Here is a 27,175-nt window from a genome sequence, read left to right as displayed (position 1 = left end):
AGGTTACGATTTTGCCCTCAACTTAAATTAACATTTTGCCTTCCTGGTGACATTACAAGTTTGCCCCCGGTGCAAAATCACAGTCGTGCCGGCAACTTCCTGGCACTCGCCCGTTGGTCCATTTAGTTTACAATTTATCCCTGAATTAAAATTATGATTTCGCCCTCAGTTAAAAATTACGTTTTCCCCATCAATTTAGTTTTTTTTTTTTTTTTTTACCAAAAGTATAAAGGTTTTTTGTTTTAATTGGTTTACTCGATTTTATTTTTTTTCGTGTCAAGGAGTTGCCTAACACTGACTCATTAGTTCTGAAAAAATACACTTTTGCCCTGACCTCAAAATTACGGTCTTCTCATTGTTTTCTTTTTTTCCCCTAGCAAAATTATAATGGTCTTTTTTTAATTGGTTGAAAATTATTCGGCTATCGTCCCGCAACACGGGCAGGGCATCTACTAGTTGGTCATACAAAACAAATGTGTTGTGAGTTTTAAAACTGGAGCAAAAACATCTTTTACAAGTCGTTACTAATTAGGGTTATTCTAATAAGCAGAGATTAAATACAGTAGTTGATTAGTGTCAGTTTAAGACGCACAAATGATTGTATATCATATTTCAATCACATCATGGGTTATTAAAGCACACTTGAACACGTCACAACTATTCAATGTGCTTGAACTATAAAGATCATGCAAGTAAGAATACACGCTGATGGTAATTAGGAGGACAGCTTAATGCCCAGTGGGCTAACTAGTAATTAGGAGGACAGCTGCAAAAGAAGTCACAACTACACGCGCATAGCTCGTTACAACATGCTGGCACGCCACGTTTGCAATACATCTGGCAATCATCAGGCAACTTACAAGGATCACCAACGCTTTGAAGTTTTTTCATGGAAGTCACACCATCATTCTTATAAATTTCTTGCTGGCTCATTCCCAATCCTTTGTCATCCAAACCACATGAGACTTGCCAACCTACAAATCGTAATTCTTTAGTGTAAACTCAAAACACAACGTTACAACAATTAGGGACGAATGTAACCAAGCTTACCGGGTAAGGACAGATATAAGGCGATCACGAAAACCATCGTCAATGAAGTTTTCACCATTTTTAAAAGATAGCAACAGAAACTTTTCTGTAAAATGTAAGATGTCTTCTACACCAATATTAGTTGTCTTGTCTCCATATATATAGAGTTTCCGATTATTGTCTTACCAAAAGCCCTTCAAATTCTCCTATTAATGCTCATTAATTTTATATGAAGTGTAAATGCTCATTAATTTTATATAAGTGCTATAAAAGGATATTTCGAAAGTAACGTCTCTTCCGATCCCTTCTCACCATCCCGGCTTGAATACTGAACTTCTCCCTTTCCGGTAATTCATTCCATACCATCTACTCTCACTCTCACCTTCCACTTATACTCAAGAGAAAACAATATTTATTCTCACGTTGGATGGTGGTTACAAGAAGAACCCACATCTTCCCTTTCCCGTAACGAGCCTAACAGTGGTTTTAGTTTACAGATCAAAATATTCTCAAGAACCCACAGTGATCGGAAGAATCTCCAACTTATCGAACCTAGTCTAACACCGCCCGTTTAACCTAGTGTTTCTTTACGACACAACATAGTATCAAAGGTGTGTACGAACGTTATCAAAAAGTACGCGAAAGACAACAAATTGTAATTCAAGCGCAAAAAACATGCAAGTGTAAAAACACAATATGTTGGTGTGTACCCATTTTTTCCCTTGAAAATTGACGACGGGGGTAGCCCAAAGACAAATAAAATCATTAATGTGCAAAGAGCTTAAAAGGTTGAAAGGTTCAGCGGATGAAAAGCTGTATAATGAGGGAATCGAGGAACAGTAACTAGTCACGTCCACCAACTCGTCCCACCAACTCACGCTCACCAACTCACAAAGTCAGAGCAGGTCTGCACAGGCACACTCTATTAACCAGGGGTCCAAAACCTTCAACCCCAAAAGGGGAAACCCTCCATAAGCAAACAGGTTTCACTAGTATAGTCCATGCCATTTCGAGAAGTGTCTTCCACTATAAGAAGACAGCTCGATAACACTTCAAGGACATTCCAAAAAGCAGAGAGATTCCTTAATCTCTTGTCATTTGAAGAGTTCTTGTCATTTCCAAATAACTCTTCATCAGATTCATCTCATTCATTCTATTTGCTTTCTTTTCTGGATCCGAGTCAACCTTGGAGAAAGGACTTCAAAGCAAATAACTCAAACATACCAGTGAACCTCCTTCCACGTTTTGCAAACGTGGAGGGACCCCGCGACCTGCGTTAGGCAAAATCAAACCTTTCAGCCCTTTTGCCTGACCAGTCCAGCTACCATCCTTGGTCCCGTGTTTGTTGCATCAACAAGTTGGCGCCCACCGTGGGGCTACGCCGCTGTTTCTCCTCAAAAGAGACCTGGTACGTGTAGCTCCTTCCATCCCAAACCACTATGTCAGAAAGTGGATCTCCGGGAGAGGTAAACCAGATCCCTAACACCTCTACCCCGGGAAGTGGTCAAGCTCACACAACAATAACAACGCCTTTTTCAACTCCGGGGAGTACACCCGAGTTCCTCACCTTTAACACACCAACCCCATCCAGATCTGGAGCTCCGTCTCCCAACGTTGGTGTGTCTGACACTCCGACACGCGTTGAACTTACCCCCGAGGGGGTCGCTAATAACTTCCTTGAGCTAAGATCACTTCTTAACCAACATGTGAACAGAGAAAGGGAAAAGGGTGTAAGGATTCGTCTAGATTACGACGAGCCTGAGCCAACGTTATCTCCTGGACCACCTCTACCACCCTTCGTTACAAGAAGTGAAGCCGGTCCCAGCAACCCTTCAAACCTTCACCCTTATCTGTCCACTGTGACAAACCCCACTGTTCATCCCATTCTCTCTTCCTAACCAACTGTTAGTGGTACTCCTCTGGGGCACGAGTTAACACTCGACCAACTCCTACAATCCCCGGTGACCAGTTGTCCCACTTCTCTAACTACCACATGGGAGCATGCCCTATCCGTGCTCCCTTTAGCACGAAGTGCTGTGGCCAGCACCCCCCTCGGGGTAAGTTGCTCAGTTGGTCCGGGAAGCCTTCAAGGTTTCAATTTCATACCCAACATGATGTCTCAAATGATGGCCAACTTCCCCTGGCAACACTTCATCAATCAGGTGCTTGCCACCCAGGGAAACCCTGGCAACAACAACAACGTAGACACAAGACATGAAGAAGACCTGGCTAAACCTTACAAGCCAAGTAACCTTTCATGCTTTTCTAGACAGATAGCTGATTATGATTTTCAGTCTAAAATCAAGATGCCAGCTCACATCAGAACGTATGATGGGACTGAAGATCCCGAAGATCATCTTCAGATCTTCACTGGAGCTGCTCGAATAGAAAAGTGGACGAACGCTGAATGCTGCCTAATGTTCATGCAGACCCTTGTTGGATCCGCTAGAATCTGGTTCAACGATCTACCTGCCCAAAGCATTCGAAGCTTCAACGATCTCAGCAGAGGTTTTCTGGCAAACTTCTCCCAACAAAGGAGATACGTTAAAGACGCGACAGTGATCTTCCAGATAAAACAGCGAGATGATGAAAGCCTACGAGCATTCATTGAACGGTACAAGAAAGAAGGGCTAACCTACGTGGGGGCTGATGAGAAAATGAGGGTTGCCGGTTTTATGAACGCCATAACCTCTAAGTATCTCACACGAGATTTCAACAAATCTCTACCCAAAACCTTGGAAGAAGCTCTTGAAAGAGCCGAGGCTCACATCCGAGGAGAGGAAGCTGTTGATATCAAAGAACAAAGAAAAAGGGGTTCCGGTTGGCGAAGCAGCAGCCCAGCCAGAAAGAGAGGAAACTTTAACTCTTACGACAGACGCTCAAAGGGTTCAGACCCTCGAAGGGTTGAAGGGCGAAACCCTCCAAGCAGAGATAAGAGTATGAGTTTCACTCCTCTCACCAAAACCCCTCAAGAAATCCTGGCAACGGAAGAGGTCAAGCAAAACTTCAGACCTCACAGGCCTCTCCCCAAAAGTCGGAAAAACGAGAACTCCACTCAGTTCTGTGAATTCCATGAAGAAAAGGGACATCACACCAATGATTGCTTCCAACTGAAAAAGAGAATTGAAGAGGCCGTCAAGTCAGGAGAACTTGCCCACTTGGTCAAAGGGGTTCGAGACAAGATGGCTGAAAGTAAAGGGAAGGAAGTAAACATGGTGTACTCTGATGACAAGGCCCCTTACAAGAAACAACGTCTAGAAGCTTGGGAGCTTCAGTGTGTCTGCTTCCCCCCAACAAAGAAGGACCCCCTTCCTGGCCCCCTTGTGGTTGAAGCCATCGTGGGTACCTTACAAACATGCAAAGCATACATAGACACGAGAGCAGCCACTGAAATCATGTTCGAGAAGTTTTTCAATCAACTAAGCAACGAGGAGCGTTCAAGGCTTCAACCCTCCGGGACCTCCATAAAGGGTATCGCTGACATAACCCTGAAGCCTTTGGGGCAAATAACCCTTGATGTCTGTCTTAAGGAGGGATCAAAGGAAAGAACCCGATCATTAACCTTCGTGGTTATCAACATCCCTTCCAATTACGACGTAATCATAGGGAGGCCCGGACAATGTGCATTTTACATGGCTGTATCTGTTGGCCATGGCACCGTCAAGTTTCCCACTGAGAGAGGAATTGCAACCCTTCAACCCTCTCAGGAAGCTTACCTGATCGAAGGAGAGAGTTCTAATGACGAGGAAGACAAGCAGGGGTTAGTCATCAACCCTAAGTACCCCGAACAACGGATAAGGGTCAATCCCAACCTCTCTCAAGATACTCTTTCATACCTTGAAAAGTTGCTAAAACATCACAGCGATGTGTTTGCCTGGTCTCCCGAAGACATGACCGGGATCCCTCGAAGCATTGCTGAACATGAGCTAAGAATACCACCGAATGTCAAGCCAGTGGTTCAAAAGAAAAGAAGTTTGGCACCTGAAAGAAGCCTGGCAGCTTGCCAAGAGGTTGAAAAGCTTGTATCAGCTGGCATTCTCCGAGAAGTTAAGTATCAATCATGGATTGCTAATCCTGTCATGGTCCGGAAACCCGACAACTCTTGGAGAATGTGTATAGATTTCAAGGATCTTAACAAAGCTTGTCCTAAAGATTGCTACCCGCTTCCAGAAATTGACCTTAAGGTTGATTCCCTCACGGGATACCCATTCAAATGCTTTCTTGATGCATACAAAGGCTATCACCAGATCCTCATGAAAGAAGAGGATGAAGAAAAAACGGCTTTCCACACAGACAAGGGCATTTTCTGTTACCAAAAGATGCCTTTTGGCCTCAAGAACGCGGGAGCCACTTACCAACGACTTGTTGATAAAGCCTTCGAAAGCCAAATTGGAAGAAACATGGAAGCGTATGTCGATGACCTGGTGATCAAAAGCAAAACGGAATACCAGATGCTTGATGACATCCAAGAAACCTTCAAGAATCTTAGAAAAATCAACATGAAGCTTAACCCGGAAAAATGTTCGTTCGGATTTGATGAAGGAAAATTCTTGGGTCATATTGTTGGAAAACAAAGCATCAAGGCCAACCCCAACAAAGTAAAAGCTGTTCTCGAAGCTAAATCGCCAAGAACCAAGAAGGAGGTTGAAAGCTTAAACGGGAAGCTTGCAGCCTTGAAGCGTTTTACCTCAAAACTGGCCGAAAGGTCTCTACCATTCTACAAAACGCTCAAGAATTGTTCAGATAAGAAAGACTTCAGATGGACCGAGGAGGCTGAGGAAGCTTTCAATCAAATGAAGCAGCACCTTGCTTCATTACCAGATATTGCAGCACCAGAAACGGGGGAGCTCATATCGGTGTACCTCTCAGTCGCCGACGAAGCCATCAGTGCGGTCCTCACCATTGAAAGGAACAAGGCTCAGGTACCCGTCTATTTTTTCAGCAAAACTTTAAAACTAGCTGAAACCAGATATCCTCCACTTGAAAAATTAGCCCTAGCCTTGGTCCAAACAGCCAGAAGGCTTAGAAGATACTTTCAAGCACATCCTATACAAGTGGTCACCGACCAACCTGTCAAGAACGTGCTTGAAAAGCCTGAAAACTCAGGTAGATTGGCAAAATGGGCAGTGGAACTAGGTGAATATAACATCACCTACGTCCCACGAAAAGCAATCAAAGCTCAGGTTTTGGCTGACTTTCTAGTAGAAGTCTCAAGCCAAAAGACTGAAGAAGTAAACACCACAACCACTGAACCCTCCAACCCTGAAGCCTGGAAACTGTTCACCGACGGGGCTTCAAGCGTTGAAGGGTCAGGAGCTGGTGTAATCCTAATCAACCCTGAGGGGCTAGAATTCACATATGCTCTTCGTTTCAACTTTCAGACCACTAATAACGAGGCTGAGTACGAAGCACTGATCGCTGGCCTCCGGCTAGCCAAAGAAATGAAAGTCAAAAAGCTTGAAGTGTTCACTGATTCGCTACTAGTATCAAGCCAAGTCAATGACAGCTATGTCGCCAAGGAGCCCAACATGAGAAGGTACAAAGAAAAATCGAAGGAATTAATGAACACCTTCCAGGCATGCAACATCAAACAAATTCCAAGATCCCAAAACAAAAAGGCTGACGCCTTAAGCAAGTTAGCGTCCCTCACATTCGCCCACCTCACAAAAAAGGTGTTGGTTGAAGTGTTGAAGGCTCGTTCAATTGACGAATTGGAAGTACAAGATGTGGTCACCGAGGAAGATCCAAATTGGATGACTCCCATAAAGAAATTCCTTCAAAACAACGAACTACCCAGCGATCAAACAGAAGCTGAAAGGGTAAAGATCAAAGCAAGACAGTATGTGTTGCAAGGAGAAATCCTCTATAAAAAAGGATACCTTGCACCATTGCTAAGGTGTGTGAGCCCTGAACAAAGCAAGTATTTGGTTAAAGAAGGGCATGAAGGAATATGTGGAGCTCATTTCGGAGCTAGGTCGGTGGTTGCAAAACTCATGAACTTGGGATATTTCTGGCCCTCAATGCATCGGGATACCGTCGAGCAATTGAAGAAATGCGATGCCTGCCAAATCCACTCCCCAATACCAAAAAGTCCAAAACATGACTTGGTCCCCATAACTTCAGCATGGCCATTCCATAAATGGGGAATGGACATTGTTGGACCATTCCCTCCAAGCAAAGGGGGAGTAAAATTCCTGTTGGTAGCAATTGATTACTTCAGCAAATGGCCAGAGGTCAAACCCCTTGCCAAGATCACAGGAAAGCAAATCATAGACTTTGTATGGGAGAATATCATATGCCGCTATGGGCTGCCAGGGGTAATTGTGACCGATAATGGGAAACAATTCGCTGAGAAACCCTTCAGCCTTTGGTGCAAGGAGTACAGGATCAACCAAATCTTCAGCTCAGTGGCTTACCCGCAATCAAACGGTCAGGTTGAAAGGACCAACAGAAGCGTAGTGGAAGGCATCAAGACAAGATTGGGGAGATATGAAAGTAATTGGCTGGAAGAATTGCCTAGCGTTTTATGGGCAATCAGAACAACAGAAAAAGCAAGTCACAGAAAGACACCCTACAGCTTGGTATTTGGATCCGAAGCCGTAATCCCTGCTGAAATAGGAGTTGTAACCCAACGAATTGTCAACATGGATCCCGAAGTAAACACACAAGAGACCATGTTGAACTTACAACTCCTAGAAGAGGCCCGGGATCAAGCAGCAATACAAGAGGCCAAATACAAGCAAAAGATGGAAGCATATTACAACAAAAAGGTCAAGAATGAACGATTCAAGCCAGGGGACCTAGTCCTCAGAAACAATGAAGCCAGCAAAATGGAAAACCAAGGAAAATTAGGCCCAAAATGGGAGGGACCATACACCATCCTCGAAGCACACAAAGGTGGATCCTATAAGCTGGCAGACTCAGAAGGTAGAAGGCTTCCAAGGCATTGGAATGGAAAAACCCTTAGAAGGTTTTATGTCTAGAAACTTTGGTTTGTATGAAAACAAGAAACCTTTTGTAAAAGCAGATACTGCTTGAATGAATGAAATCATTTTGTCAAACTTGTCTTTCTATCCTAATATCAGGTTGAGAACCTAGCAAAAAACTCCATGGCAAGGGCCATGTAAGGGGATGAGCTCCCAGGCCACATCGCTCAATAGGTTCAAGGGTTGAATGGACCTATATAAGGGGTGAGTTCCTAAATCAATACAACTCCATGAGACTTATCAAAGAAAAACAACAATGTCTCATAGACAGGTTTGAACAGCCTACACCAATCGTTCCTTAAGTCTAAAAAATATAATGAACAAATAGACTTATGAAATCAAATAAATCACAAAGAAATAATGAAAAGGATAGATACTGCGTCTTGATGATAAACACTAAGGCAAAGTGACTGCAGCACTGAACCCTTTAAAGTGTAAAAAACATAAAGACAAAGTAAACAAAGACAAGGCAAGAATAAATAAACAAGCCTATCAACCAAACATACAAACCAAACTAGAAGCCACACAAAGTTCAACCAATAGGTGCTAAGCCTGAAAGGTTAAAGGCTTCAACCCATCAATAGCTATGCAAAAGGCTTGAAGGGTTGAAACACCACAAAGCAAACCGAGCAAATGAAACAAACAAAAACACCAACAACAACCATCATGTCATAGTTAGAAAGGCCATAAAAGACCTTCATAAGACAGTTAAAGCAAGCCCTAGTGACTTGCAAATAAAACTAGTGTTCAACGGCCATATAGGCCCAACCAACCAACCATAGGAACCTTAAGGGTCCCCAAAACCTAAACATTGTTTAAAAACATTACAAAACATAAAATGTTTGCTAAGAAAGCTACGAATAAATGTCGGTTATCAGAGGGTTTAGAACTTTCACCCTTAGACTTTTTGGCTTTCTTGGTCTTCTTCACCTTGGGACCTTCTTCACCACCAACAGCAGAGGTTTCCAAACCGGCATCCTTCGAGGCTTCAGGCAGGCTCGAAAGGGTATCATCACTATCCCCAGAGTAGGACCTCTTCTTTGACAAGGAACCCAAAACCTCAGCACAAACCTTCTCATTTAACCCCTCAGGCTTCAACCCCTGTAAAACAGACAAAGGCTTACCAAAACAAGAGGATACCTCATGAATGAAGGGATAGGTCAGCCTCTCCATCTGCTCAACAGAAGCCTTGAAGATATCAGAAGCCTCAGGGCGAAACATGGGTGACTTCTCCAAAGGCTGCCCAGATTCATGAAGTTTATAGCCAGCAGTAAGGCCTTGATGCTTCCCCAGGTTCAGCAGCTTTGTGTAAACATCACCAAGGGCAGAGTTAAATTCCTTGGAATGCAAAAGGTAAGTAACCACCTGCTGGAAACCATGCTCGATCAACCATTGATTGTCAGCAGTCACCTGACCAACTGAAGCTTTCAACCCTTCCTTTTCTTCACGAAAAGCCTGCTGCTGGACAGACAAGGCCTCTCGATCAGCCTTCAGCTTCAACAAATTTGCTTCAAAACTCTTCCTCAGGTCACCCATCTCAATGGCATGCATCTTCTTCAGATCATCAACCTCCTTCTTCCACGCTGCCTCCTTCTCTGCAAACCCGGCCACTTCCTTCTTCATCGATGCTAGGGAGGATTTCATTTTGTCCTTCTTCTTAGAAAAATCCTCATACTCCCGCATCCTTTGGCGAAAGCGTGTAATCCCTTGAGGAAGCATGGCAGCAAGGTTGCAAGTAGTTAGAACCATGCGAGATAACATAAAGTCATCATCCATCTCAGCAATGGTTTCACGAACAGAGGGAGGAGCAAGATGACTAAGAACATCCTCACAGACGGCAGCATCCTTGAAAGTATCATCATTCTTCACTTGCCAAGCAGGCACATAAATGCCCTCAGGGTTCAACCCTTCAGCATCTTTGCTCGACGATCCTTGAACAGGGGTAGCAACACCCTTCTTCCCTCGAACCTTCTTACCATGGACAACTAACTCCTTCTCCTTTTCAGCCTCCACTTCAGCCTGATCCTCAGAAGCCTCGATATCATCACTCAAATCCACTGGCTCAGTGGAAGTGGATTGAGGAGCAGCTTTCAGTAAACGACGAGATAACCGGCGAGTTGAAGGCTTGGGAACATTAGACTTGGTAAAACCCTTCACATTTGCAACACTGACATAACCCGAACCCCCAAACCTTTGCTCAGAAGTTCTCACCACAACATTCTCACCCGAAACAGTTGGAGCATCTTCAAAAACCACATCGGACGTGTCGTCACTCTTGATGAAGTCCAAAGCAGACATAACTGCCAAAAAACAAATAAAGAAAATAAGTCACAAACAAAGTAAAATAAAAAGGCATAAGGGTGAAAATGCATACCAAGGCCATTTCTCATCAACACCGGATCCCGATCAACTTTTGCCCAAATATTACTAACCCCTAAAAGCACTAACAAATGTTCGGGAAAAGGACGAACCCTCGAAGGGCACCCCCGAATGGCTGAAAGAAAGGCATCATTCAATTCAGACTCGGAAGGCTCCGGATCGTTGAGAACAGCATCCGGATGCCTCCACACCATTTTGAAAGGAATGATAGATTCAGAAACCCAGAAAAACGTATTCTTCCATGATCCAAGGGTTGTAACCATGGATGAAACGAGACAAGTATCAACCTTTGTGTTCTCAAAAGTAAACCAATCACCATTTTTGGCTAACCGGAAAAACCTCCGAAAGAGCAACAATGAAGGATCATAACCTAAAGCACGACACAGCACTTCAAAGTGCAAAACCCTAGCCATTCCTTTCGGATGTACTTGCCCAAAAGACACTCGATAATACTCAAGCAAATTTAGAACAAAAAACGAAAAAGGGTAACGAAGATTAGACCACTCAAAATGCCGACAATACAAAGCAATAAAACCAGGAATCGGTTTGTCAATAGAAGCATCGCAAGCAGGGGCGGTTGGATTATACTGTTTATCAATACCATATTCAAGGCAAAACAGGTCTACCTCCTCTTGTGTCATCCGAGAAAATGACCTTGCTAAATCCTTAAGGGCACCCATGATCGAACAAAGTAAAAGTGAAAATGGAGAAGAAAACTAACCTGGGGAAGGAAAAACTGTGAATGATTGAAGGGAAAATGATGAAGTTTTGTAACTGTAAAAATGAATATAAGAGTAAAGTAAGGGTATTAAAGATAAAAATAAAAATCTCTGCCAATCCGCCGCCTGACACATGTCAAATCAACTGTCAAATCGATTAAATTTCAAAATTCAAAAAAGTAACCGCCTCAAATCCTTCAAGCCTCCAAACAACGAACCCTTGAAGCCTTTAAAGGACATGCATAAAAGTCAGAAGTCTTTGAGCATAATACCCCAAAAACCTCTGACTTGGGGGGGCTGACGACGGGGGTAGCCCAAAGACAAATAAAATCATTAATGTGCAAAGAGCTTAAAAGGTTGAAAGGTTCAGCGGATGAAAAGCTGTATAATGAGGGAATCGAGGAACAGTAACTAGTCACGTCCACCAACTCGTCCCACCAACTCACGCTCACCAACTCACAAAGTCAGAGCAGGTCTGCACAGGCACACTCTATTAACCAGGGGTCCAAAGCCTTCAACCCCAAAAGGGGAAACCCTCCATAAGCAAACAGGTTTCACTAGTATAGTCCATGCCATTTCGAGAAGTGTCTTCCACTATAAGAAGACAGCTCGATAACACTTCAAGGACATTCCAAAAAGCAGAGAGATTCCTTAATCTCTTGTCATTTGAAGAGTTCTTGTCATTTCCAAATAACTCTTCATCAGATTCATCTCATTCATTCTATTTGCTTTCTTTTCTGGATCCGAGTCAACCTTGGAGAAAGGACTTCAAAGCAAATAACTCAAACATACTAGTGAACCTCCTTCCACGTTTTGCAAACGTGGAGGGACCCCGCGACCTGCGTTAGGCAAAATCAAACCTTTCAGCCCTTTTGCCTGACCAGTCCAGCTACCATCCTTGGTCCCGTGTTTGTTGCATCAACAAAAATATACTAGCTCACTTCAATGTTGGATGATGATCACAGCCGATTCATACCACATGATCCTCTCGAATTACGGAAAATCAAATAGAGATAAACACCAATAAACTTAACTAATTGTTTTAATTCAAACTCATGAGGCTCTCATAAGACCATAAACAAAATCCAAACCCAATTATCAAACCTTGTCTATGTGTTTTGATATATATGTGTGTGTGGGAGTGTTAGTGCATTTTAGGTGTCAATCAACTCAGAGAACTTAGTTAGATAATGTTTTGGTCTTGTTTGTGTTCTGTGGTTCTTTAGATATTATGGTTTGATTATTTGAGACAAACACGGGTTTGTCTTGTAATGTGAATGAGTTTAACGAGATTTTCAAGAAATTGTTTGTGGTAGTGAACAGATAAGTTGCTAAGTTGCTGAAAAATGCACGAGGTGCGAAATTCGAGATATCCACTAGAGTAAAGAACTCATGAAGATTATGAAATACTTCAACACCTCACAACAACTGACAATGTACAAACGTGAACATGTTTCTCAATTAACAAAAGATACTGAGTTAGGATCCTCCTCTTACAGTCTTACGTCTTTTGAAGCAAACAAGTTTGGAAGATTGAAAAATAATTAATTTTTGGAAGCATCAGCCTATGGGGAGTCTGTTGATACATCTAGAGGCTAACGTTCCAAAATGATGAAGTAATCACAAATAAAGACCAAAGATAAAAGATCTCTAGCTTTTGTCAAATGGGAGATTGTTAATGCATTTTAGGTGCCAATCGCCTAAGATATCTTAATTAGATAATGTTTTGGTCTTGTTTGTATTTCGTGGTTTATATATTGGAGTTTGGTTATTTGAGACACATGAATGAGTCATTTGTTTGACTTTTCAAAAGTCAAACTAATGAGAAAATTCAAGGGATTGTGCCATTCTCTTGAAAAGTCAAGGGATTATGCCATTCTTTTGAATTTTCAATAGAATGTGCCATCCAATAGAGAGTTTCTCGTTCATTTGTCACAACTTTGCCAGACAAAACTCAAATCTCGTTATCATCAAATTGTAACCAAACTCTTGCGAAATCTAACAGAAATAAGTTCTTTCTAAGAATTTTATACAATGACAAATGATGAAGTGTTAACAACACTGCAAGTTTCCAAGTCACTCATGACTGGCATCTGGAGGTTATCTAACTATCTTCACTCTCAGTAAAAAGTTTGCCTTTCTTTTAAAGTTTAATTTCAAAATTGCCATTTATTTACATTCATTTGCCATTATTGTTGTATCCAATAGAGAGTTTCTCGTTCATTTGTCACAACTTTGCCAGACAAAACTCAAATCTCGTTATCATCAAATTGTAACCAAACTCTTGTGAAATCTAACAGAAATAAGTTCTTTCTAAGAATTGATTATAGTTTCCGCATATAATCAATTGTTATTGGTTGAACATCTTATACATTATAAACAAGATCGGATCCTAGAATTTCAAAAAGATAGTTTTTTCTAAGAATGTTAACAAATTTTAACAACCATGTTCACAAAAAAACTAAGTTTAAATTGAGGGAGTACACTACATATTTTGTGAACATATATTGGGTTTTATATTTGACAAAGTATGGCAAATATTCCAATCCAGCTAATAGTTTTACCAAATCACTAGATGTGATATGGAACTTTAATAACATTTTAAAACACCTTACTAAGGTATCTCAATACACCTAACATGGATTTATGACTCATTTCAACATAGTATATGAAAGTTTCATTCCCATTAGCCAATTGTTGATTCACATTACGTATGGGATTTGAAATTAGTAACACGTGTTAATTTGAGTTATCGTTGATTTTACACATTTATTCAAAGATAAGATACATGTTGGCATGAATGTACTCATGAAATGTACAAAAGGTTGTGTATGATCTATGTATAATCATGGTTGCAAAAGTCGCTAGGCGCTCCCTAGTCGGATTTGAGAGTACTCGGCCTAGGCGGAAATTACTTGGGGAGTTATCGACCTAGACGATCAGTACTCGGGTCTCGATAGCCTACCTTGTAACGAGTACACAGGGAGTACTTGAAGCCTAGATGGGACTTTTACAACCATGTGTATAATATACATGGACTATGATCATGTCTACACGACATATTTCCACGTATATGTTAGTCTCGTAACAGTTGTATGCTTCTCAAATGTCACCACCAAAACATTTGTATTAGATTACAACACACTATAACCTAATATGAACTTTCCAAACATACGGGTTATTTTTCTAGTAACCTGAACAATTATAATTTGAAATCACATGATTCAAGCTTTATCTCAACTTTAACTAGGAACTTAATTTTTTATCACATATACTTATGAAGGGGAAGGTTCATTGGGGAACACTAAAAAAGTGGGGAACAGCGGGGAACCAGCTCAAACGAACTCCGATTTGACTCATTCCAGCGGCGTTGGAACCGGATCGTCGAACCTTAACTAAGATCTCTTAACCCAAAACCCTAAATCCTAACTCCTAAACTCTAAACCCTAAAGCTAAAAAATAAGGCTAAAACCTAAGCTAAACCGTAAAATCTAAACTATAAACCCTAAAAACTAAACCCTAAAGGCTAAACCTAAAGCTAAACCCTATAGCTAAACCCTAAAGCTAGACCCTAAACCCTAAAGCTAAACACTAAGGCTAAACCCTAAAGCTAAACCCTAAAAGCCAAACCCTAATATATTTAGGGTTATGATTTAGGGTTTAGGGTTAAGAGATCCTACTTAGGGTTCGACGAGACGGTTTCAACGCCGCTGGAATGAGTCCAATCGGAGTTCGTTTGAGTCGGTTCCCCACTGTTCCCCACTTTTTTAGTGTTCCCCAATGAATCTCACACTACTTATGAATATAAATATAAAACTAATGCCTCCAATCTTGAGTTTGCTTCATACAAAGTTTTTTTTTTGGTTATCTAACCATAATATACATCAATTTGGTCTTTAAGCTACATGTTTTTTTCAATAACCCTTGCAAATGGGCCAGGTAGTCTTGGAATTACTCCATTACGTTTTTTTTTGTTTATTGTTTCCATTCCTTATGACTTCAAGCATTTTGATCTCTCATTACATGGAAATCTTTGTCATATGAATCTTGATTCAAGTTCGCCATCCTAATTACTCTCACTTTAAAACATGTATTTGCACCAAACAACATTCAGACTAGATAAGGTCTCATGCGTGATGCGCTTATTTTCAAATTTGAAATGCAGGAACAAATAGCAATATTGTCTCTTAATAACCCATACTCAATGAGTTTGTCGTTTTGACCCATCCTTAAAAGGGACAAATTTATATATTCTACTCAAAAGTTGGTACATAATTGTATATACCTAAATTAAAGTATAATATCAAATATATATTTTCAAACTTTTTAACATATATATTATTTCCTTAACACTAAGGGGTTGTTTGGTAGCCTCTGAATGGTTATTAAGAGGCTACCTCTTAATGGAAGCATTAAGAATTTTACGAATGAAAAGGTAGAAGAATGTGATATGTGATGATTTACCATTCAGAGGTTACCTCTTAACCATTCAGACTTGAGGTTACCTCTTATTCATTCAGAGATTTTAAACCATTAAGAGGTAGCATCTGAATAGTCATTAAGAGGCTACCAAACAGCCCCTAACATTAGGATATTTATAGTTCATAGTGTAAAAATAAATGAAAGGATATGGTTCTCATGTTATAAATTATACTTAATAAAATAAAATGTTGGTAATCGTCAAAACAACAAACATCAGTTGTCACTTTGTGACATCTATTGATTAGTTATTAGAAGCAATTGTTCCCTCTGAGGGTTTCATAGGGGATTTCATTCATATATGGAGTTGTATCTTTTATAAAGAAATTAAGTGATAACGTTGTTGAGGGGGGACGTAAAGTATAATATTGAAATGGTTGTTAACTATCGTAATTTGAATCTTGATAATTTTTGTTTTGCTTTTGTTCTTATTAAACATGCTTAATCTAAGTCTTTAGAGGAAGTTGTTTGTGATGAAAATTAGATAAGAACAATGAACGAGGGAATGAAACTTAATAGAAATAATACTTGGGTCTTAACTAATGTTCCCAATGAACAAGAACTATTAGTTGTAAGTGCAATTTTGGAATAAATTATAAGTCATCAGGTGAAATAGATAAAATGAAACTAGATTAGTAATGAAGGCTATGATGACATGGGAGGTTTAGATTTTGATAAAGCGTTTTCTTTTGTTGTCAATATGGTGTGCGTAAAATGCTTAATCAGATTAATTATAAACAAGGGTTAATATATGTTTCAATTGAGTATGAGTAATGCTTTTTGTATGAATATTTGTCAAAAGACGTGTGTATTTCTTAAAAGAGACCCAAAGTGTGCAAATTGGTTATCTTTATAAGGTCTAAAATAGGTTCCTGAAAATGGAATGAAAAGTTACTTTGTTAGAAATTAGTTTTGTGCATTTATGTTAGTGACTATTTGATGTGGGCCCAAGTGTGGAGGAGCGGACCATTTTGTATTTGGAGGCCCAAGATCTTGTAACAAAAGGGGCTTCACTAAAATGGCTCTAACTTGGTCTACGGGGGTCCATTTTGGGCGTACGACCAGGCGAAACGAACGTGAGAACGAGCTCCATCTTACTGCAAACTGCCTACGGCGGTTTGGGTCATCGTCCGGGCTGAATTGCAACCCAAAGGGCACGAAATTTGAACTGAAAAATTGAGTAGTTTCAAAATTCAAGTCTGATTGTTCAAATGACTAGAGCAACACATAAATAGAGACAGAAATTCAAAATGGGCCTAAAATAGATAACGGGCCAAATACAATCCCACAAACAAAATGCCCAAAATACTTCAAAAAACATAAAAACTTAAATAAGTAATAGAAATAAGCGTTTTTTCGGCCCGGACGATGACCCAAACCGCCGTAGGCGGTTTGCACCAAGAAACAAGTGAAAATGTAGAGGATAAAAGCAAACGAATGTGGTCCTTCAAGTTCCGAGAACACTAAACCTCCTAACACCTTGAAGTACACTTGGAATGGATGGAGCTTGCAAGAAAATGGTGGTGGTGTGGTGATGAGGGGGCGGCCGAGAATGGAGGAGAAGAAAGGAGTGGTGTGGTGATGAGAATGATGAACCTCTAGTTTATCTTATATTCCAACTTCACTAATACCCTTTGGTCCATGTGTCTACAAGAGTACATACACAATCTAGCTCATATCACTTTGGAAGGATTTAGAAGATTAGAAAATTTTGGAGTGGGGCCCCTCCATGGGCTGGTTATAAAAGGGGGGGGGGGGGGTTAAATGAAAATTATTTGGTAAATGATAATTAGTGGGGTGTTAGATGTAAAAATCTAATGTTTAGTGTGTTACACGTATCATGTAGTGTGTTTAAGTGTTCGGGGACCAAGACTAGCTTAGAAAAATAAAAAAAAAAGTTTTTAACAATAATTTAGTGTTCCGGGTAATGTCCGATTGTTCGGTTAAATGCCGTTCCGTTAAAGTGCTAAGTTATTCCATATATTGTCTTTTAGGTAACTTTTTGTAACACTTTTAATTCCCAACACTCAGGAAAGCATACAAGACTATTTAGTAACTTTTCTACGCAAGACTAGTATGTTAACAAGCACATGTAAGTATGACACAGTAATCAGAAAGCAGTTAAGTAATTCAGCACAGTCATCAAGCACTTTAATTAACATAAATAAATCGTACGGATACATGAAATTATGAGGGTTGTCACATTCTCCCCCTGTTAAGAGAATTTCGTCCCGAAATTTAGCACGTGGTTACTGAGGAAGCTAGTTAAGTTGCGTTGGTTTCCTGGTTTTCCTGGGGTGTCACACCAGACGCATTCACTGACCTGAAAGAATGACTAGTTGAGTCATATATGCCAACTACTAATGCTCCGGTTAAGATAATTGTCTCAAAAGGACAACATATATTGGTTATGAGTCTATGGCATGCCTGAAGCATGGTAAACTAGTCGATTCCAAAAATAAAATCCTTGAGAAAGGGAGCAAGGAATGAAGATGGTCAAGTCGAGGTATGTAAAAGGGTCTCCTTAAGAGACATTAGACATCAAGGTTCAAGAAGGATCTCAGGTACCTGAAAGAGATCTCAATAATTTATATCATGTCTAGAAATATATGGAATCGCAATTTTAAAATCGACGTCGTTATACTTTTGTATATAATGTAGCGCTTGAAATGGTTAAATGACGATGATCATAATTTAAGATACGCCTATGAATTAATACATATAAATGATTGGCCAAAAGCGAAAGGACCAAAATAAGGCAGAGTTGAATTCTCTAATGGAAAGTTCGCGGACCAACAATCCATACAACTGAATTTGTAAAGTATGTTGGATACAAATGGGTCTTTTATGCGAATCATGTGAAAATGAAACTAAATGAGATAAGGAAAAATTGGTGGCACAAGGATTTTCGCAAAAACTAATGATTGATATTAAAGAAACACATTCTCTAGTGGTGGATGCAATGACTTTCCAATATCTTATTTGTCTGGTAATATAGAGAGAGAATAGACATGCATCTTATGAATGTTATGTATTTCTTGATACTAAAAGTATACATAAAGGTCCCCAAAGGATTTGAATGATTAAAATCATGTAAGTTAAGTTCTTGAGAACAATATGATCATTGTATATAGATTCATTTTGAATACGATTGAACTCTTGATGAGTTTCCTAAAGCAATTGAGTTCCCTAAAGGTGAATTGAAAAACGATGTAATTCTTGTGAACCAATAAACATACATAGAAAACTTGTACCAAGTGATTGTGATATGTCGATAAATAGTGTATACGCATGGTATAATATGTATTTTGGAGATAAAAGCAAGTGTCCATGCCATTTTTGCAAATGATATAGAAATCTATGTGTTACATGAGCAAGTTTATGTAGCAAAACCATTGAAGAGTGAACGCACATGCATATTTAGGTAAGATGGAAAAAATTCCCTCGTGGATTGATGATGCCAAAAGCATTGATATCAAAAACTCAAGAACGTACTATATGAAGCTGATGATGTCACTGAATCTCCCTAAGAGAAAAAATGAGCTCAATTAAAGCAAGAATTTGCAAATGAAATATGGTATTGCAAATTTATGGCTCGATATGTAAAACATACATTTATTAATATCCATCAATCATAATACATCTAGAAAATGGTGGACATTTTTATATGGACCAAGCTTATGGTGTAAGTACATTTAATGATATCCGATACATAAAAAAAATGAATTTTAACATCTTCTATCAAAGAAGCAAAGATCTTTGGTCCTGAAGTACCATAGTTCAATACAAATTGTATTAATATATCTTGCTAGTTATACATGAACATATATCATTAAATTCATTTGCAAGATATAACTTGTGTACAGTGATGAGATAGCGTAATGGGTAAAACATATATTTTCTATACCCTTAAGGTACGAAAGATAGGAGTTCATATTTTACTAACCCATCAACAAGTTTGGTTAGTTTTGTAAATGCGGAGATTATAGCAAAACACATCCATGGATCTTATAGTATCTGCTTACAAGAGGAGGCAATTAAACTTTCACATGAAGATCATACATCAATGTATCAAGAGATCAAGCGAGAAATTACTTACTACAAAAGTTTTCAGCAACTTTCATAGAAGATTGGCACCTGTTAATTAAATGATACCATATCATAATGAGGGGGAGTTTTACACAAGTTGCACTCTTTTTCTTTTCACAAAGTTTTATCCCATTGCGTTTTCTTAGTAAGGTTTTTAATGAGTCAACGTACATGATCCAGAATATCAGGGGGAGATAATACGGGCTGTACTCTTTTTCCCTTAGCTAAGGTTTTGTCCCACTGGGTTTTCCTGGCAATGTTTTTAACGAGGAAACATCTCCAAGCGTATCAAGTTGATAACAAAGGGGGAGTGTTATAATTATATTGTTACTAGGTTATCTACCCGTGTGATACACGGGTTGAACAATTTAATTTTGATAAGGAATCAGAAATAATAAAAGAACTACAAAATTAGTTGTGGTACGAAATAATTAGTCTAAAAATGCTTATACATGATCACCTTATTCCAAAATTAGGATGTAAATTTATGAATTAAAGGTCCTGATTTTTGTAACATTCAATGCATTATGTTAGACCGTATTAATCTTTAAACATGAATTAAAACATTAAAGGTGTAACCTATTGGTTCAAAAACTAAGTTGTTATATATCATAAGCAAAAACTAACTTTTTACATATCATAAACATAAACTAAAACAAATCACCATGAAAAGGGTTATAATTGGTAATAAACAACACAAATACATAATATGAACGTGGAGGTCATCAACCATTGTTTTCCACCCGATAGTGAATGTTGGATCACCATATACTCCAGGTTAAAAAGATGTGTATTACACATGTTTGAAAAAAAATATTAAATGATTACTATTTATTATGTATAGATCATGAGTTTGATATCGATATTATTTAAGCTCTATTTACTATTGAGACTTTTGTCATATGTGAAAGCATTACACTAATAAATCATGCACCTCCAAGTAGGTAACTTTGAAGCCTTTGTACTAAAAACGACCTATTTAAGTGGAGGTTTGTCTTGGAAACCAAATACGATTACAACCTTGCAGCATGAAGCATAAGCATCCATGATTACAACTGCTTGCTCACGTCCTATATATGGATATGTACATATTCAAGTCGTCAACATTAATGTATTAGATGTAAACATGAAAGAATAAGCAACTGCAGGGTGGAATATTTTAAACTTAACAAAAAGGGTGCGCCAGATTGGACAGGGCGACATGTCAGAAAGGTTCATGTCAGATCGAGTCGCTTTAAAATAAGCCAGAACAGGTTCGGATCATGATGGGTTCAGGTATACATCTATAAATAATAATATAAATATTATTATAGAAATGATTTATGTGATACACAGTAAATTTACGATACAGTAATGTTCTTTTTATTTAAGTAACAATAAATAAATTTCACTAATTATTAGATTGAATTAATTTAAAAAAAGTCAATTACCAAATTAAACCAACAACAATCAGGTACAAACCTGCAATGGTACAAAAAGATAAAAAAATAGTACTCACTTTTCTCTCCCATGGTATTAAACATATCAACTGATGGAAAAGGAAGTTATATTATCCGAAGGCACGTCACACGTTCTATAGCAAACTTCACTTGTGCTTCACGTAGGCAGGGATGAGCAAATGGTACCGGTACCCGTTCAGAACCGGTACCGAATTTCCCAAACTACTTGATTTTCGGTACCGACATTTTGTGTTTTCGGTACCGGTTCGGCACCGGTTTTTACCTTCAAATACCGGTCGGTACCGGTACCCATTTTTTGGGATTTTCCGGTACCGGTTGGTACCAAGCTCATCCTTGATTATCCCTTGAGGACACGTTTCTTTTCATCAATTAAGCACGCACCTTGCTACCTACGTTAAGATTGTAAAATCAGGATTGTTATAACGACAAAAACAAAACCAGTAGGAAGAACTTGTGGAAACAGATGATGAATAGATTGCTAAGTTAACATACCGTACAACCAGTATCCAAAGTTGTTTTAACAGAATGCTCTATATAAACAATAGAGTTCCACCACCTAGAAACTTAAAAACATTTCCAAATTAGGTGTTATGTATTTGATCAAGTCCAAGTCCAGTGTTATGCATCTGCATCATCTATTACCAAGTCTAGTTACGTGTTATGTATTTGATCATCTCTAATTTGTGTTGTACGATGTGAAGTGGTGGAAACAGAACATGCCTACGCATATAGCTGCACCATAGAAATACAATATAAAGATGAGTTTCTTTTTAAGAAAATATAATTTAGCTTTTTAAGAAGAAATAACTTACAGAATGACCCAAAGGACTATAGATTAGCAATGTCATTATATTCAACATACACAAACTAAAAAAATGTGTATATAACTATATATAGTTTCTGCATTTTTCTTATTCCAGCTAAAGTTCTAGCTTTTTGAAGCGAAGCTGCCAACGGTATGCTAACTTCAATTACTATGAAAATTTGCTCTACATGATGTTAGATATCAAGCACTCAAAAATGTATTCATCTAAGAAACGTTTAATAAAACACATAAGAGGATAAATTTGGGTTATCACAAATACATCATACATCATGTTGTTCTAATCTATCAAACATGGATAATTTCATTAAGAATTAAGAAAATGCAATAACTTTACCTCTGCCATTGCAGGACTCATTTCTTGCCACTCTTTTTGAGACAAGTACCTCCCAAAGCTCCCTCTTGAGCTTTAGCATTAAGCCCTTTGAAGGCCTGCCCAGTTTACAATTCACCAACCTAAATCTAGCCACCATAAATGTATTGAACATGAAAAAAAGGACAAAAATCTAAAATCATACCTTACCCTTTTCCATCTTCTTTTGAATTTTGGTCTTGTCTATCTACACAAACAATCACAAGATAAACAAATATGGCTAACAATGATCAAAAAAATTGATGGACAGGAAGATAATAGTAAGATAAACATCAAAAGATGAAAAACATCTCACCAAAATAAAACCCTAATTTGAACAATATGACATCTTTGTAACAAAACAAAAAACAATAGTGTTAACAAATCTGACTAAAAAATCCTAATCGGAATAAATTTGACTAAAAAAGCCTAATCGAAACAAATCTGAACCAAATCAAACCCTGACGTGAACATAACGATGAAACCCTAATCCTAACATCAATTCGGTGTAACAAAATTGAAACGAAGAAACTTAACAGTAAGATAAGCTCACCTTGAAGAGGAAGAATCGAAAACCAGATGGAATAAAGGCATATGAATTAGGGAGAACTGGATCGTTAGGATAGTTACAGTGTTTTTTTGATGGGTTTGAATATGGATTTGCAAATAGGAGAGTTTTGTGTCATATAGGAAGTTTAATGAATTTGATAGGCGGGTATACGAGCGGAAAACCCATCAAAAAGATTGCTTGAGAATGAGACACGTGTCCCACCAACACTTTCATTTATTATAGAGAAAAATGCCCGGATAGTCCCTGTGATTTCGCATTTTTTCATCTATAGTCCCCAACTTTCTAAAACTACCTGAATAGTCCCCAACTTTTCATTTTTTGTTCCCGGATAGTCCATGTGTCTAACTTCAGTTTGTTTTCTCTGTTAAGTGGGTGTGAAATGACCAATTTACCCTTTCCTTTAAAAGGCCAAACCACAGGGACTATCCGGGCATCTTCTTCATTTTTAGAGAAAAACCCCACCATCACACTTCATCTTCATTTGCTGGTCTGAGTTAGGTTATTGTTAGGTTGTTCAGATTTGCCTACGATCCAGATCTGTTTCGGTTAGGTTAGATTGTTAATCGATGCGTAAAATTGTAGTTGTGGATTAGAATATGAGGTAGGTTGATATAAGTCACTGAGGTTTTAGCTTAATATTTTGGTTTTTGCTCTGTGAGAAGGATTTATGTTGATTGCAATCGTTAATGGTGGTATTGTTACTAGTTGTTCTCATGTTAGGATTATTTGTGAATAGATCTGTTTGTTTTTATATCATAGATCAGCTCAGTAGAGTGGTAAATATCGGTCAACGATGACAATCATTTGTCAAATTTAGTAAAAAAACTATCATCAGCAGATTCATATTTGATAATGCATGTGTAAACTTTAGTGTTTCAGTTGAACTTTTGCTGTGCTAATCTATCTATATAATTCAATATTTTTCAATAGATGGATGGGAGAACAGGTGGGTTAAATCTGACTGGAAGAAAGATGAGAACATGGCAGGTCGTTGGCGGTGACGGTGGAGGAGGGTGATGGTGGGTGGAGGTTGAAGATGAAGTGTGGTGGTGGGGTTTTTCTCTAAAAATGAAGAAGATGCCCGGATAGTCCCTGTGGTTTGGCCTTTTAAAGGAAAGGGTAAATTGGTCATTTTACACCACTTAACAGAGAAAACAAACTGAAGTTAGACCCAGGGACTATCCGGGAACAAAAAATGAAAATTTGGAGACTATTCAGGTAGTTTTAGAAAGTTGGGGACTATAGGTGAAAAATGCAAAACCACAGGGACTATCCGGGCATTTTTCTCTTTATTATAATAGTAAGATAAGATTATAATTATCAACACCAAAAATAAATTAGCTTCTTCTCCAAATTTTGTACTAATATATATACCCCTATTGTGTCTCAATGTAAAACATCTCATTCAATGAAATCTAGCTTTTATCTCTATTGTTTTCCCTTATTGTGTTTTTAGGCTAGTTTTACAACAAGTGTATTTTTATTAATTAGTATAGGAAAACAAAGATAACATAATTAAGGCTATTGGGTATACTTTAACGCCCTTTAACTACGTGTAGGCACCACATCACCTACTTGATCCTCTTTCACCTTCATAACACACCAAGGAAATGGTTTAACCCCATTAACTCCCCTTAAATTTAATTAAAGGAAAATTGGTATTTAATAAACCAACCTTTAAGCAGTTGGTAAATAATAATCCAACCTACAGAATTGGTATATAATAATCCTACCTATCAACATGTTGGTACTCAATGAACCCCCGTTAATTTTTTTAACTGAAGTTAGTTTTTAAGTTTTATTTACTACACAAACAATCCCTGTAGTTGTAATTTACTAGTTTTAACTCTTTTATGAAACAAAAAAAAAAACACTCGAAAATCCCCCCCTTTCCTCGATTTGAGGTTTATAAAATAGTTAAAACTAGTAAATTACAACTACTGGTACTGTTTGTGTAGTAAATAAAACTTAAAAACTAACTTCAGTTAAAAAAAATTAACGGAAGTTCATTGAGTACCAACATGTTGATAGGTAGGATTATTATATACCAATTCTGTAGGTTGGATTATTATTTACCAACTGGTTAAATGTTGGTTTATTAAATACCAATTTTCCTTAATTAAAATACATATATCTAGCATGTTGTTGTGTGTGTACAAATTTTTCAATGCTTGATTCTCTCCCTCTCTCTCCTGGTTAACATCTTAACATGTGAAGTTTTTAATGCCTCTTAACACCCTTCAGGAGCGGTTTAACAACTGTTAACGGATGCCAACTAGGATTAACACCAACGGATGTTAGAGTATACCAGGTGGCCTAATATCGATATTGAGATGGAAATTAAATACGGTCAACATTATAAATGAGGTAATAGTTTTTAACGGGATTTTTGGAAAGAATTTTATGGTATTATTCTTACTAACATTTATAAATTTATAATTTCTCATTTCTTTCTAAACTAGTTAAATTTATGGGGGAGAAAAATGCCCGGATAGTCCCTGTGGTTTCGCCTTTTTTCACCTATAGTCCCCAACTTTCTAAAACTACCTGAATAGTTCTCAAGTTTTCATTTTTTGTTCACGGATAGTCCCTGGGTCTAACTTCAGTTATTTTTCTTTGTTAAAATGATGTGAAATGACAAAAATACCCTTTCCTTAAAAGGCCAAACCATAGGGACTATCCGGGCATCTTCTTCATTTTTATTTATAAAACCCCTCCACCACACTTCATATTCAACCTCCACCCACCATCACCCTCCTCCACCCTCCACCATCACCGCCACAGTCACGCCGCCTTACTCCCCTGCTTCTCCGGTCGGTACAATCGGGTGACAGGTAAACGAGAGTAATCGTTAACTAATTGTGATTTACTTGTGATTTACAGAATTGATGGCGAAACTCGGTGAATTGTGCGGGAAGATAGTGAGTTTGAGGTGTCAGTTGCCTACAGAAGATCTAGATGCTCTTGTTACCATAACATGTGATGAGGATTTGACGAATCTCATTCAGGAATATGATCGAACAGCTTCGCTGCAATCGATTAAAATCCGAGCATTTCTATCAAATCCGAAGAAATGCTCACCGGCTCATTCAACCGCTTCTGGGTCTAGTACTTGTGGATCTAGTTCCTCCACTGGTACACCCGAAGCATCACCGAAATCACCACCTCTGTCAGTCAGTAATCGGTGTGTGTATACGTCGTCAAAATCGCCTTTAAATCTTCCGTTGTGCTACAACAAATCAGCTGGAAAGGTTCCGTGCTACGCTTATCGAAATTCCAATAGGTTTTGCCTTGTTCCTAATGGGAGCAATTGGCAATAACAGTTGGAAAAACAACTCAACTTTGGTGCTGTGAATACATAAAGAAAAAACCAATTACACATTTAATAGAGGCGTAATTCAAACGGTAATATATGGAGAAAAAATGCAAAAGAAATTAATATTTGCGTGATGTATGAGTGGACTGTATATAATTTAAATATTCGGATTCGTGTTTAGTTTCTATGATACTTTTGAGTGGTGGCAATGATTCAATGAATGAAATGCTTCAACAAATTTGAACTTATTTCAGTTATTTTCTTCTTTAATTCCCGTTGCTTGTCGTCTGAGATTGGAGATGCTTATCGTTGAGATTACTGTGGTTTCGTCTTCCGATTGTACCGACCGGAGAAGCAGGGGAGTAAGGCAGCGTGACTGTGGCGGTGATGGTGGAGGGTGGAGGAGGGTGATGGTGGGTGGAGGATGAAGATGAAGTGTGGTGGTGGGGTTTTATAAATAAAAATGAAGAAGATATCCGGATAATCCCTGTGGTTTGGCCTTTTAAGGAAAGGGTATTTTTGTCATTTCACATCATTTTAACAGAGAAAAGTAACTGAAGTTAGACCCAGGGACTATCCGGGAACAAAAAATGAAAACTTAGGGACTATTCAGATAGTTTTAGAAAGTTGGAGACTATAGGTGAAAAAAGGCGAAACCACAGGAACTATCCGAGCATTTTTCTCTTTATGGGGGTTGAAACTCCATATACACATGAGAGACTCCACTTTGTAAGGAAATGAAAATACTGATCTCTTTTTATCCATTGGTCATACATTTAAACTACTACATTTATAAGATGATGACATCATCATTTAATAGTTTCTCCTCTCAATTGGCTAAAAAGGGCGGCAGATTTTGTTTTTTTTTTCAAGCAGCTGTCTGACACTTCCCTATTGGTCCAATAAAATTACGATTTTGTCCTTCTTTAAATTTACACTTTTGCCATCAGTTCAAATTTATGTTTTCGCCCC

At 38.5% G+C, this 27,175-nt stretch overlaps 2 protein-coding genes across 2 annotated transcripts; one reads left to right on the top strand and one right to left on the bottom strand.

Annotated features, from left to right (window-relative positions):
• Positions 1–8,802: 8,802 nt before the first annotated feature.
• Positions 8,803–10,592, bottom strand: LOC118485926. The gene is made up of 5 exons (XM_035982452.1): positions 10,390–10,592; positions 9,840–10,315; positions 9,156–9,380; positions 8,912–9,086; positions 8,803–8,819 (listed from the first exon to the last, which is right to left on the bottom strand). Exons 1-5 carry the CDS (start codon positions 10,586–10,588, stop codon positions 8,803–8,805), a joined length of 1,092 nt encoding a protein of 363 aa, XP_035838345.1. The 5' UTR covers positions 10,589–10,592.
• Positions 10,593–25,775: 15,183 nt separating this feature from the next.
• On the top strand, positions 25,776–26,207 carry LOC110902330. The gene has a single exon (XM_022149018.1). The coding sequence runs from the start codon at positions 25,776–25,778 to the stop codon at positions 26,205–26,207; it is 432 nt and encodes a 143-aa protein (XP_022004710.1).
• The last annotated feature ends 968 nt before the right edge of the window (positions 26,208–27,175 follow it).

Source organism: Helianthus annuus, chromosome 13 (assembly GCF_002127325.2).
Source record: "Helianthus annuus cultivar XRQ/B chromosome 13, HanXRQr2.0-SUNRISE, whole genome shotgun sequence".
In the NCBI taxonomy this organism is placed as follows: Eukaryota; Viridiplantae; Streptophyta; class Magnoliopsida; order Asterales; family Asteraceae; genus Helianthus; species Helianthus annuus.
The sequence above is the reverse complement of the archived record's forward strand: the minus strand, read 5'-3'. Positions and strand labels throughout refer to the sequence as shown.